Here is a 13339-nt window from a genome sequence, read left to right on the forward strand (position 1 = left end):
TGGGGCACCAGCACCTGTACGTTGGTTACTGTACATACAGAGGAAGTGTGTGTTTCCTTGAAAGGAAATGGTGTGTGTGCTCTCACGCTCCTTCCATCTCACCATGTTGTTAAACACACACACACACAACCATGGCTGCCCCTACCATATCTTATCGGTACTCGGACTGATGTAGTTTTCTGACATTCTAAATGAATGCTGCTGGTGATAGTGTGGAATGATGTATTTTCCTGCAACACTGAATGTACATTTCATTTTTGTAAACATGACTGTTTTTAAATGGAGAAGCTTTTGTGCTACAAAAACTAAATAAATATCTGAAATTCAATCTGAAGTGTGTATTGTGGGAGAATGAGAGTTGGACTGTCAACATACATCAATTTGCCAAGAGAACATCCCACTTCTGATCTTTTCTACATGTTTTATGTGTGTATGTGTATGTTTGAGCTGTAGGAAGTTATTGTGCGGAAGACAGAAGTACAGTACACAAATAAACTTGCAAAACACACTGCTCACCTCTTCCCAGAATCTCTCAGTATGTGGTGATGTCTTTAAAAAGCCTTACTGAGGCAGATTGAATGGGAGGAAGTGGTTCTAACTTCCCCAGGAAAGAGGGAGAGGAAACATACGGGTTTGGACAGCTCAGTCAGGCATTACTGGGCCTACAACTACAAGACTAATGATTGACGAGAGCTAGGCTGGGCAGAAAGACGGATAGAGGGAGAGGAAAAAAAGAGAGACTGACTTCCAACACCACAGAGCTGGACTGGGGGAAAAGAAAGGTAAAGAGAGAGAGTGACTTGGGAGAGAGAGAGAAAGAATCGAGAAAGAGAGGAGAGTGCTTTCAATTTCCATTGTCCTCTTCTGGACTTGGGAAGAGAATAGTGAGAGAAAGAGGAGAAAAGGAGAAAGTCATTTTTCCGGGATAGGATTCTGGTTTTGGGACAGGGACAGGCGTGATTTGGACGGTCTGAGACCTTTTGTGGGCTGGTACGGACCTGGTAGTGGGGTGGACATGGGCCTGTTTCTGACGGGTCTAGGATTACTGCTCTGCTGTTCCCTGTCCTCCCCTCAGAGACTGGCTCCCTCAGAGAGAAATGTCTGCCAGGACCTCAGGTGATGATTACATTCCACTCTCACACCTTATTTTTCTCTCTCGCTTTCATTTCCATCAAGCAGTATATTCTTATTTTATGAAACATTCTCGGAAACTTAATAATTGTAATCTTCCATTATTTTGTGAAAAAAAAACAGTCAAAAGAAATGTGACCCATAAGGAAACTTTCTACTATGCTTTATGGTATGTATTTTGTTTACCCTTCTCAAACAGGGATCCCTCCACTCTTGTCTGTTGTACTGGATGGAGGCAACAGGGAGAGGAGTGTACTATACGTGAGTACCAGTAGACAGTAAATTGTGTAGAACCATCCAGGGCACACAATAACAGGTTTTTCATCTTGTTTAGGCACTATTGTATAATTCAGCACTGTGTCTGTTGTTTATGACTCCAGCTGTGTGTGATGGTGAGCAAGCCTGCCAGCAGGATGAGGTGTGTGTATACCCGGGCGTCTGTCGCTGTCGCCCTGGCTACTATGGAGCCCACTGCAAGACACGTAAGTTAAACCAACTCTGACATTTAAGTTACATAGGCTGTCACTAAAAATATATATTTTTAACACAACAAGAGTTAATATCGTAACTTTGGTAGCACTTTACATTGCAGGAATAAAAGGGCAAGAACATTGTAATTAAGTGCAAACTACTGAAATATTACAGCCTGTCTCCCTCTTCGGGCTGCCCTCCAGAGTACTACTGAAGTATTACAACCTGTCTCCCTCTACAGGCTGCCCTCCAGAGTACTACTGAAGTATTACAACCTGTCTCCCCCTACAGGCTGCCCTCCAGAGTACTACTGAAGTATTACAACCTGTCTCCCTCTTCGGGCTGCCCTCCAGAGTACTACTGAAGTATTACAACCTGTCTCCCTCTACAGGCTGCCCTCCAGAGTACTACTGAAGTATTACAACCTGTCTCCCTCTACAGGCTGCCCTCCAGAGTACTACTGAAGTATTACAACCTGTCTCCCTCTTCGGGCTGCCCTCCAGAGTACTACTGAAATATTACAACCTGTCTCCCTCTACAGGCTGCCCTCCAGAGTACTACTGAAGTATTACAACCTGTCTCCCTCTTCGGGCTGCCCTCCAGAGTACTACTGAAGTATTACAACCTGTCTCCCTCTACAGGCTGCCCTCCAGAGTACTACTGAAATATTACAACCTGTCTCCCTCTTCGGGCTGCCCTCCAGAGTACTACTGAAGTATTACAACCTGTCTCCCTCTTCGGGCTGCCCTCCAGAGTACTACTGAAGTATTACAACCTGTCTCCCTCTTCGGGCTGCCCTCCAGAGTACTACTGAAATATTACAACCTGTCTCCCTCTACAGGCTGCCCTCCAGAGTACTACTGAAGTATTACAACCTGTCTCCCTCTACAGGCTGCCCTCCAGAGTACTACTGAAGTATTACAACCTGTCTCCCTCTACAGGCTGCCCTCCAGAGTACTACCGAAGTATTACAACCTGTCTCCCTCTTCGGGCTGCCCTCCAGAGTACTACTGAAGTATTACAACCTGTCTCCCTCTATGGGCTGCCCTCCAGAGTACTACTGAAGTATTACAACCTGTCTCCCTCTACGGGCTGCCCTCCAGAGTACTACTGAAGTATTACAACCTGTCTCCCTCTTCGGGCTGCCCTCCAGAGTACTACTGAAATATTACAACCTGTCTCCCTCTACAGGCTGCCCTCCAGAGTACTACTGAAGTATTACAACCTGTCTCCCTCTACAGGCTGCCCTCCAGAGTACTACTGAAGTATTACAACCTGTCTCCCTCTACAGGCTGCCCTCCAGAGTACTACTGAAGTATTACAACCTGTCTCCCTCTACAGGCTGCCCTCCAGAGTACTACTGAAATATTACAACCTGTCTCCCTCTTCGGGCTGCCCTCCAGAGTACTACTGAAGTATTACAACCTGTCTCCCTCTTCGGGCTGCCCTCCAGAGTACTACTGAAGTATTACAACCTGTCTCCCTCTTCGGGCTGCCCTCCAGAGTACTACTGAAATATTACAACCTGTCTCCCTCTACAGGCTGCCCTCCAGAGTACTACTGAAGTATTACAACCTGTCTCCCTCTACAGGCTGCCCTCCAGAGTACTACTGAAGTATTACAACCTGTCTCCCTCTACAGGCTGCCCTCCAGAGTACTACCGAAGTATTACAACCTGTCTCCCTCTTCGGGCTGCCCTCCAGAGTACTACTGAAGTATTACAACCTGTCTCCCTCTATGGGCTGCCCTCCAGAGTACTACTGAAGTATTACAACCTGTCTCCCTCTACGGGCTGCCCTCCAGAGTACTACTGAAGTATTACAACCTGTCTCCCTCTTCGGGCTGCCCTCCAGAGTACTACTGAAATATTACAACCTGTCTCCCTCTACAGGCTGCCCTCCAGAGTACTACTGAAGTATTACAACCTGTCTCCCTCTACAGGCTGCCCTCCAGAGTACTACTGAAGTATTACAACCTGTCTCCCTCTACAGGCTGCCCTCCAGAGTACTACCGAAGTATTACAACCTGTCTCCCTCTTCGGGCTGCCCTCCAGAGTACTACTGAAGTATTACAACCTGTCTCCCTCTTCGGGCTACCCTCCAGAGTACTACTGAAGTATTACAACCTGTCTCCCTCTACAGGCTGCCCTCCAGAGTACTACTGAAGTATTACAACCTGTCTCCCTCTACAGGCTGCCCTGCAGAGTTCTGGGCACCGGACTGCCGTGAGATGTGCAAATGCCACCCTCACGGGCGCTGTGACCCGATCACGGGCGAGTGCACATGCCTCCCCAACCGCTGGGGGCCACTCTGCCAGAATGCCTGCAGATGTGGCCGCCATGGGCACTGTCACCCTGTGCACGGCAACTGCACCTGCGATGAGGGCTGGTGGACGCCCACCTGTACCAAGCAGTGCCAGTGCTACCCAGGCACCTCCACCTGCGACCCACTGACCGGCAGGTGAGAGAGAATGAGTTTATTTACAGTGGGAGGCATTAGTTAGCTTAGAGATGAACTTCTTGATGCAATTTAGCCTGCAATTTACAAATTAAAAGGGCGGTGTCACACACCATATTTTTCAACACAATTGCCAAAACACAATAGAAATATATGTTTTCTTAAAAAACGTTGGTTGGCAGGTGTCATTGTGCCTCAGGGTACTGGGGTCAGAAGTGCAGCCTTCGCTGTAGCTGCTACAAATCGTCATGCCAACAGAAGACGGGGGCGTGCGAGTGCCAGAAGGAGTGGTGGGGTCCGTCGTGTGATCGCCGCTGTAACTGTGACCTGAAGCACAGTGAGTGTCGTGCCGTCAGCGGGGAGTGTTTATGTCAGCCTGGGTACAAGGGAGCCGTCTGTAATGAGCCGTGTGGACCTGGGGAGTATGGCAGCGGGTGTACACTGAGGTAAGCCAGTGTATATGGATATTGCAGTGGTGCTTTGGATTACATGATTGGGATGGTACTGCCTTGTCATTGTGCTGTTGATCAATATGGATGAATGATGGTTCGGGAGTCTTCTGAGCACTTTATGTAGGTTTGTACCTGTGTCTATCCTGAAATGGCTACAGTATGTATTCAGTTGGACTGTTCCATGGATGTCTCTCTCTCCTTCTCTCCTGTGTAGCTGTGGCCACTGTAAACGAGGCCAGTCGTGCTCTGTGGTTGACGGTGTCTGTACGGCCTGTGAGCCTGGGTGGAACGGCACACGCTGTGACCGGCCGTGCAAGCGGGGTTACCATGGAAACGACTGCCATGAGGCCTGCCCACGCTGCAGGAACGGTGAACCATGCAACCCCAGGACGGGGGCGTGTTCACGATGTGATCCAGGATGGACCGGACCCAGGTGTGTGTGTGTTTGATGACTAACTACCAGTGAAATGTATCTGAGACCTTTTACAGTAATTCCCAGACATGAGAGTGTCAATGATACCGAAGAGGTTCAGCGTTTTCTTCAATTGCTGACAGTTTTGTTGTCCGTCTGTTACCTGGGCCACTCTGTTTGTCTGCAGATGTGGCAAGCCATGCTTTAACAGAACATTCGGGGATGCCTGCCGCTTCCTGTGCAGCCCCTGTTTCCATGGCCACTGTGATCACGTGACAGGAAGTTGTGTCTGTGAGCCCGGGTTCCAGGGACAGAGGTGAGAGTATGGAGAAAGCAGACAGGTTCTGTTCGAATTCTCTTAAAATGCATCTTTCCTTTCTCCCTTCCTTGAAGTAATCACTGACGTGAACAATGTTCAAATAAATATGTTTCTCCAATCCAATACTGTCTGATTTAGACATCTTGCTGTTTGTGTATCTCAATGTCACGTTAGGTGATTGTGTATCTGGCTGTCACTAACAGCTTTCTTTCTGTTGTGTCCCCAGTTGTAATATCACCTGTCCAGACCAGCTGTATGGCTTTAACTGTTCCTCTGTCTGTGACTGTGGAGAGGGCACCGCCTGTCACCCAGAAACGGGGGCGTGTCCATACAGTATGCACTCCTCCTATTGGATACAGCTCCAGTTGGTTATTAATGTGTAGTTACTGATAAGTAAAAGTAGATGGGTCTATGGATTCAAATATGTTTTCCCCTCAAGAAGGAATATGTGAGGTTGAATCACATTTGTTTATGTGTGGGGGTGTGTGTGTGGTGTTAGGTGGTCACAGGGCTCTGATCGCTGGTCTCCTGGTCCCTCTGATCTTGGTGCTGCTGGGTCTGGTCTGCTGCTGCTGCTGCTGTGGAGGACCTACTGACGGCAAAGACAGGTGTGTGTGTGTGTGTGTGTGTATGATTCTGATGGCAAAGGCATGTGTGTGTGTGTGTGTGTTCCTCTGACCTTGCTCTGGTCCTACAGGGTAGCAGTGGGTGACGGTGGTACCTCTGTCCGTATGAAGTATCATGTGTATAACGTCCTGGCCAACGTGAGCTCTGCTGTACCCTGTATCTCTGTCTGGTCCTCTGGGCTACCCAGAGTCACAGGTCAGTCCAATATCACACTAGATATCATATATGTCTGTATGTATGGTACCATTCAAAGTTTGGACACATCTACTCATTCAAGGGTGTTTCTTCATTTGTACTATTTTCTACATTGTAGACAAAGACATCAAAACTAAGCTGTCATCAAGGCAAAGGGTGGCTACTTTTAAGAATTTCAAATGTAAAATGTAGAACACTTTTCTTTATATGGAATCATGTACTAAACCAATAAAGTGTTATACATTTTACATTTGAAATTCTTAAAAGTAGCCACCCTTTGCCTTTGACAGCTTTGCACACTCTTGGCATTCTCTCAACCAGCTTCATGAGGTAATCACCTGGAATGCATTTCAATTAACAGGTGTGTCTTGTTAAAAGTTCATTTTATTTTCTTCTTAATGCATTTGAGGCAATCAGTTGTGTTGTGAAAAGGTAGGGGTGGTATACAGAAGATATCCCCTATTTGGTAAAAGATCAAGTCCATATTATGGCAAGAACAGCTCAAATAAGCAAAGAGAAATTACATTCAGTCATTACCTTAAGACATAAAGGTCAGTGAATCCAGAAAATGTATTCAAGAGCGGTCACAAAAACCAAGTGCTATGATGAAACTGGCTCTCATGAGGACCGCCACAGAAAAGGAAGACACAGAGTTACCTCTGCTGCAGAGGATAAGTTTATTAGAGTTACCAGCCAGTACAAATAAATGCTTCACAGAGTTCACAGAGTTCAAGTAACAGACACATCTCAACATCAGCTGTTCAGAGGAGACTGTGTGAATCAGGCCTTCATGATTGAATTGCTGCAAAGAAACTAAAGGACACCAATAAGAAGAGACTTGCTTGGGCCAAGAAACAACAGCAATGGACATTAGACCAGTGGAAATCTGTCCTTTGGGCTGATGAGTCCAAATTTGAGATTTTTGGTTCCAACCGCTGTGTCTTTGTGAGATGCAGAGTAGGTGAACAGATGATCTCCCCATGTGTGGTTCCCACCAGTCCTTTGCTGATGACACTGTCAGTGATTTATTTAGAATTCAAGGCACACTTAACCAGCATGGCTACAACAGCATTCTGCAGCGATACGCCATCCCATCTGTTTTGTGCTTGATAGTGGTGCTATCATTTGTTTTTCAACAGGACAATGACCCAACACACCTCCAGGCTGTGTAAGGGCTATTTGACCAAGAAGGATGCATCAGATGACCTGGCCTCCACAATCACCTGACCTCAACCCAATGGTTTGGGATGAGTTGGACCGCACATTGAAGGAAAAGCAGCCAACAAGTGCTCAGCATATGTGGGAAAGCCTTCGAGACTGTTGGAAAAGCATTCCAGGTGAAGCTGGTTGAGAGAATGCCAAGAGTGTGCAAAGCTGTCATCAAGGCAAAGGGTGGCTACTGTGAACAGATCAGCTTGTCCAAAACACCCTAACACAGGCGGGAGGTAAAACATGAACAGACCAGAGGCAGTGGTTGTGATTCATTTTCTTGTGATTGTTTACTAAACAGGTTCTTTCGCCCAACAAAATCATTTCAGTGTTTCAGGGTAACGTCCAACGCTGTCACCAGCGTAACAAAACAAATAAACAGAAACTAAACAATTGACCATAAGGCCATGGCCAAAAGGGAAAGCAAAACAACAAACGGCTACACCTGTCTTTAGACTATCGTCTACACAGCATAGTTACCGGAGGAACGCTTCTCTCTACCTAAAGCCTGCCTTGGTTAACAGAGAGACAAGGTGCCCCAGTAAACAAAGCCTTCTCTTCTACACAGCATAGTTACCGGAGGAACGCTTCTCTCTACCTAAAGCCTGCCTTGGTTAACAGAGAGACAAGGTGCCCCAGTAAACAAAGCCTTCTCTTCTACACAGCATAGTTACCGGAGGAACGCTTCTCTCTACCTAAAACCTGCCTTGGTTAACAGAGAGACAAGGTGCCCCAGTAAACAAAGCCTTCTCTTCTACACAGCATAGTTACCGGAGGAACGCTTCTCTCTACCTAAAACCTGCCTTGGTTAACAGAGAGACAAGGTGCCCCAGTAAACAAAGCTTTCTCTTCTACACAGCATAGTTACCGGAGGAACGCTTCTCTCTACTTAAAGCCTGCCTTGGTTAACAGAGAGACAAGGTGCCCCAGTAAACAAAGCTTTCTCTGAGGTAGGAAAATCTGACGTCCCCACAGGTTTCTCCTCCCAAACCCTCTCCTGGCACACCTATATAGAGGAAGACACAAAGCAATTAGTGGGCCCAGGTGTGTACTAATTGGCTTTACACTGAGTACCTATCCCCCGTGGAGGGTGCTGTCGTGTCGTCTTCCTCCGGCTGGTCACTGAACTCTCACACTACTTTGAAGAATCTAAAATATAGTTGTTTAACACTGTTTTTGGTTACTACATGATTCCATATGTGTTATTTCGTAGTTGAATGTCTTCACTATTATTCTACAATTTAGAAAATAGTTTTAAAAAATAAAGAAAAACCCTTAAATGAGTAGGTGTGTCCAACCTTTTGACTGGTACTGTATGTAAGGAAGAAACTCCAGTACTTGTTGGATGCTCTCAAGGTTTTCTCCATGCACTTGGAAACATGAGAGGTGTGCATGCTATACTTATTACTATACTTATTACAATATTATGACAATAATTATAATAAGCACTTCTCTCTCCAGTGTCCCACCACGACCCTGAGCTGACATTCAACCACAGTTTCATAGAGCCTCCCTCCTCAGGCTGGGTGACAGACGGATCCTCCTTCGACAGTGATGAGGAGACCGGAGAGGCTCTCTACTGTGTCCCCCCCAGAGAAGGTAATCCGTGTGTGTGTGTGTGTCTGTGTTCAACCCTTTGTGCTTTGTTGACTCCCTATTTTCTCTCTCTCCTTGTCCCTCCCTTTACCCAACTACCTCCCTCAGACATCCCTGCAGTGGCGGGCGGTGAGTTCCAGGAGTTCCAGCATGAGATGAGTTCTAAGTGTAACATGTTCCCCGACCCCTCTGCCTTCAGCGTTAGTGCAGAAGACATGTCCCTCCCCTTTGGCATCCCCCGCACCTCCAGCAACGCCAAGTCCAAACGCCCCTCCGTCTCCTTCGCCGAAGGCACCAGGTAACACCGGTCGCAGTCATCATGATGAGGACATTGGACGCTACACACACCACGCGACACTACGCGGCACTTCAATTCCCTTTTTAACTTGTCTCTGCAAAGTTACAGTTATCGCAATTGTCTTGTGATTGTCTTTAATGTTGAGAGTTTGTCAAATTAATTTCTTCTTAAATAAAGTTCAATCTCACCTCATCCCAGGTTCAGCCCCAAGGAGCGCCGAGGCTCTGCCCAGGACCTGACTCCCGGGGCCCCCCGCACCAAACCTAAGTCCCCCTGGGGGGTCCTGATGCTGTCAGCCCTCCAGGCCCATGGAGGGAAGGCCTCAGAGGGGGAAGAGATGGAGACAGGTGAGGGGGGTGTGGATGGATGTGGAGGTGGGACTGGACCATTGGAAGAACCAGGATCCAGTGGTGAAGCAGGGGACCCCGATGTGGACAGGTACACGGCCACCCCGTCCCAAGCCATGTCTACCCTGCAGGTGCCTGGAGCATTGGTAGGAAGAAGACGCACCATATCCAACGCTGCTGTTAACAGAAAGGGTGGGCAAGCACCAGGGTCCACATCCAATGGCCAGCAGGCAGAGATCGATAAAGGGATGGACAAGGTGACCACAGTGTACGTGACAGTGGGTAAGGCGGGGGTGGGGAGGCCCCTGTCTAAACTAGAGCTCCCCAGCTCGGAGGGCCCGGTACAGGCCATGCTACGCAGGCTAGGCAGCCTCCAGAGACATAAAGACCAGGAGGGGGGAACTAGGTCCAAGGGTAAGATCCCGGGGGCGGAGGGGATCACGAAGCCACCCAGGAGGAAGCTAGGGGCCAGGGCCAGTGTGTGGGAGCAGGGAGGTCACCCACCCTTGGGGGTGGAGGGTCCTGTAGGGGAAGGTGTACCTATGAGGAAACCCAGTAGGAGGAAACAGCACGCCCACCACAGCTCACCTGCTGTCATGGGAAACACTGACGATGGCACTAACACTCACACCCCACTAGAGGGTGCCAATGCCACCATTATGCCTACTAGGCCCCTGTCCTCCATTTTGAAAAGTGTGCCAGAGGTCGCTGGGTTAGAAGTCATGGGTGAAAGGTCAGCGGTGAGGGGAGAGAATGGTGACCCTGGGATGCAGACTGAGACTGACAGTGGATATCTAACAGTCGGGCCAGCTGGAGTTGTAACCAACGCTGTTAGTCTGAGTGAAGTCATCGCCTATGACGGAGTGGTGGCCAGTGTGGACGATGGAGCTAACCTATATGAGAATGTGATGATAATGCATTCCTAACTTCAGATGAGAATGACTATGCTGCTCTATCTCCTCTCACAATCGAGTATGTAGTTTGACTACGAATGAATGAGGAATTTGGAAACTAGCTTAATGTACTGAAGTTAACAGTTGAGTCTGACATTAACTAACTTTACAATATTGAGTATACCATTTTATGAATTACAATATGTACATGATGGTTCTGTACAATATGTACTGTATGTATGTATATCATACAACAATAGGATAATGTTGAAATCGCCTTACCAAATAGTAATCGACACTGTAACTGCCATGTGTGAAACAACTATACAAATTAAAACAAAGAAATGCTCCGATCTGTGCCCTTTGGCTTGTCTGTCATCACTAGGCTAAGCTGCTAACGTTAGCCATTAAGCTAACAAAGTTTGTCCCAGATGAGTTTTGCAATGGAGCCTCTTTGTCTGGAGAAATAAATAAATGGTTCCATCGCTGTAGGAGCTGTATCTACTACCCTTGGTTTCAGGACAAACTGGATCACTCAGACTTCCAATGCCACAATTGTTTGCTTGTCGAGGATTATAGGCTTGAGGTGGCTTCCTTGTACACGCAGGTCGCCTGCCTACGTAAGAAACTGGGGAAAATGAAGAGTGGAATGTTTACCATTTATACGCCGGTGCTGCACTGCGTTCATCCATGTTGGATGCATCTCTGTGTGGTCATTTGTCGTTATCCGACTGGCCGGAGTCGAAGGAGCACAGCAAGAGGAGCATGGCAATCAACGATGGTCGCATGTCATGAGCTGTGGAAGCCGAAGACAGCGGCCTCCCGCAATGCAATCTACACTCCCTACGAGAGGCCCGGAGCAGATACAAACAACAAATAGTTTCGCCGCCCTAGAGCCTGATTCTTCCTGCACCTTCGTCGCTGGGGGTAACTGCGTCTACGATTTCGAAGTCGACTTTCGGCAACCTTCCATCCCTGCTCTGGATTAAGCGGGACCTCTTCATCTGTCAGAGGCGTGCATGCCTGTGAAGCGTGGGAGTGGGCGTATTTCCTCGTCCTTCTCATCAGCCATGATTTGGGCAGCTCCATGGTAAGAACTGTTCCTGGTGCAAAAACAATGTCCTATTCCAGAGCTCGAGTAAATGACATTACTAAGCTGCTCCCTAATGTACTACATCAGGACATGGAAATCGACTATCATAGGTAATGGGGGTGTTAATGACATTATGAAGGGCAGCTCTGATCAGTTGAAACTGGATTTTAAAGCACTGATTGACTCTCTGCTAGACAGAGAGTCAATGTGCCCTCTCTGAATCGTGGCATTGAACGCTTTAGCAGGATTCTTTCTCTTCACAACTGGTTACGTGATTATTGCAAGCCAATGGGTGTAACTTTTGTTGACAATTTCGATACCTTTTGGAAACAAAAGGAGGATGGGATCCACCCAAATGATTTGGGTTCCTGGATCCTTTCACAGAATTATAAGGCTGCGTCTCAAGCCCAGCTCAGTTAATCCCTACCATTGTGTCACTGAGTCATCATAATGCTTTAGCAAATGTACATTATACCAGGGGCATTGGAAGACACAATGTAAGTAACTTAATTTATGTCCCTCTATGTGCCCTGAATGCCTCTGCTGATCCTACAGCTATTCTATGCAGCAATTGTGTGCTTATGAACCAGATGTATGCTGTTAGCACTGAGGTGGTGTGCCGTAGTAAGAAGTCCACTGTGTGCAGCTCACCCTGCACTAACATAAATAACATGAGAATATCAAATTTTGCTAAGCTTCCCAGTAAAGCAATGAAAACAAGCAAGCATCCCAGAAAACTGCTCCAAATAGCCCATGTCAACATATGTAGCTTAAGAAACAAGGTTCATTAAATGAATAACTTGCTAGTAACAGATGACATTCATATTTTGAAACTCTGAAACTCACTTAGACAATACATTTGATGATACAGTGGTAGCAATACAAGGTTATAACATATACAGAAAAGACAGAAATGCCAGTGGTGGAGGTGTTGCTGTTTATATTCAGAACCACATTCCTGTAAAGATTAGAGAGGATCTCATGTTAAATACTGTTGAAGTAATATGGCTTCAGGTTCATCTGCCTCACCTAAAGCCCATTATTGTGGGAAGCTGTTGTAGACCACCAAGTGCTAACAGTCAGTATCTGGATAATGTGTGAAATTCTTGATAGTGTATGTGATATCAACAGAAAGGTATATTTTCTGGGTGATTTAAATATTGACTGGCTTTCATCAAGCTGCCCACTCAAGAGAAAGCTTTAAACTAAAACCAGTGCCTGCAACCTGGTTCAGGTTATCAGTCAACCTACCAGGGTAGTTACAAACAGCACAGGAATTAACTCATCAACATGTATTGATCACATCTTTACTAACGCTGCAGAAAGGTGTTTAAAAGCAGTATCCAGAACCATCGGATGTAGTGATCACAGTATAGTAGCCATATCTAGGAAAGTGTAATAGAGGTCATACTATAAGTTTTGTAATGATTCCTATGTTGTTGATGTAAAGAATATTTGTTGGTCTGTGGTGTACAATGAGACGTTGCACTTGACACATTTATGAAATTGCTTATCCAAGTTACTAATAAGCATGGATTTAACAAACCTGTTAAATCCACATGAATTGATGAGGAATTGAAACATTGTATGGTTGAGAGGGATGACCACACCCCCTCTGCTTGTACAGGATATAAGGAGGGGTTAAAAGACAGGGTAAGAATGGATGATTGATTACTTGATCTTCTTTAATCTAATGTCTGAATGATTTTTTAAAAAATCAGCAGTGAATCAACAAGTTTGGACCGTGTTCACTGTCAAATTCAAATGGAATTGAGTTGTCATGTAAAAGAATGCAGAACAGTGTCTCATTGTAACAGATATCCCCCTGCTACCTGGCATA

At 46.6% G+C, this 13339-nt stretch overlaps 1 protein-coding gene across 1 annotated transcript; it reads left to right on the forward strand.

Moving 5' to 3' along the window:
* Window positions 1-671: 671 nt before the first annotated feature.
* scarf1 (scavenger receptor class F, member 1) lies at window positions 672-10759 on the forward strand. The gene is made up of 13 exons (XM_046316349.1): window positions 672-1116; window positions 1331-1392; window positions 1512-1613; window positions 3794-4061; window positions 4241-4504; window positions 4725-4943; window positions 5110-5238; window positions 5468-5574; window positions 5741-5849; window positions 5939-6063; window positions 8734-8871; window positions 8977-9166; window positions 9365-10759. The coding sequence occupies exons 1-13, from the start codon at window positions 1016-1018 to the stop codon at window positions 10437-10439; spliced, it is 2889 nt and encodes a 962-aa protein (XP_046172305.1). The 5' UTR covers window positions 672-1015; the 3' UTR covers window positions 10440-10759.
* Window positions 10760-13339: the final 2580 nt, after the last annotated feature.

The sequence above is a fragment of the Oncorhynchus gorbuscha genome, linkage group LG19, assembly GCF_021184085.1.
Source record: "Oncorhynchus gorbuscha isolate QuinsamMale2020 ecotype Even-year linkage group LG19, OgorEven_v1.0, whole genome shotgun sequence".
NCBI lineage: Eukaryota > Metazoa > Chordata > Actinopteri > Salmoniformes > Salmonidae > Oncorhynchus > Oncorhynchus gorbuscha.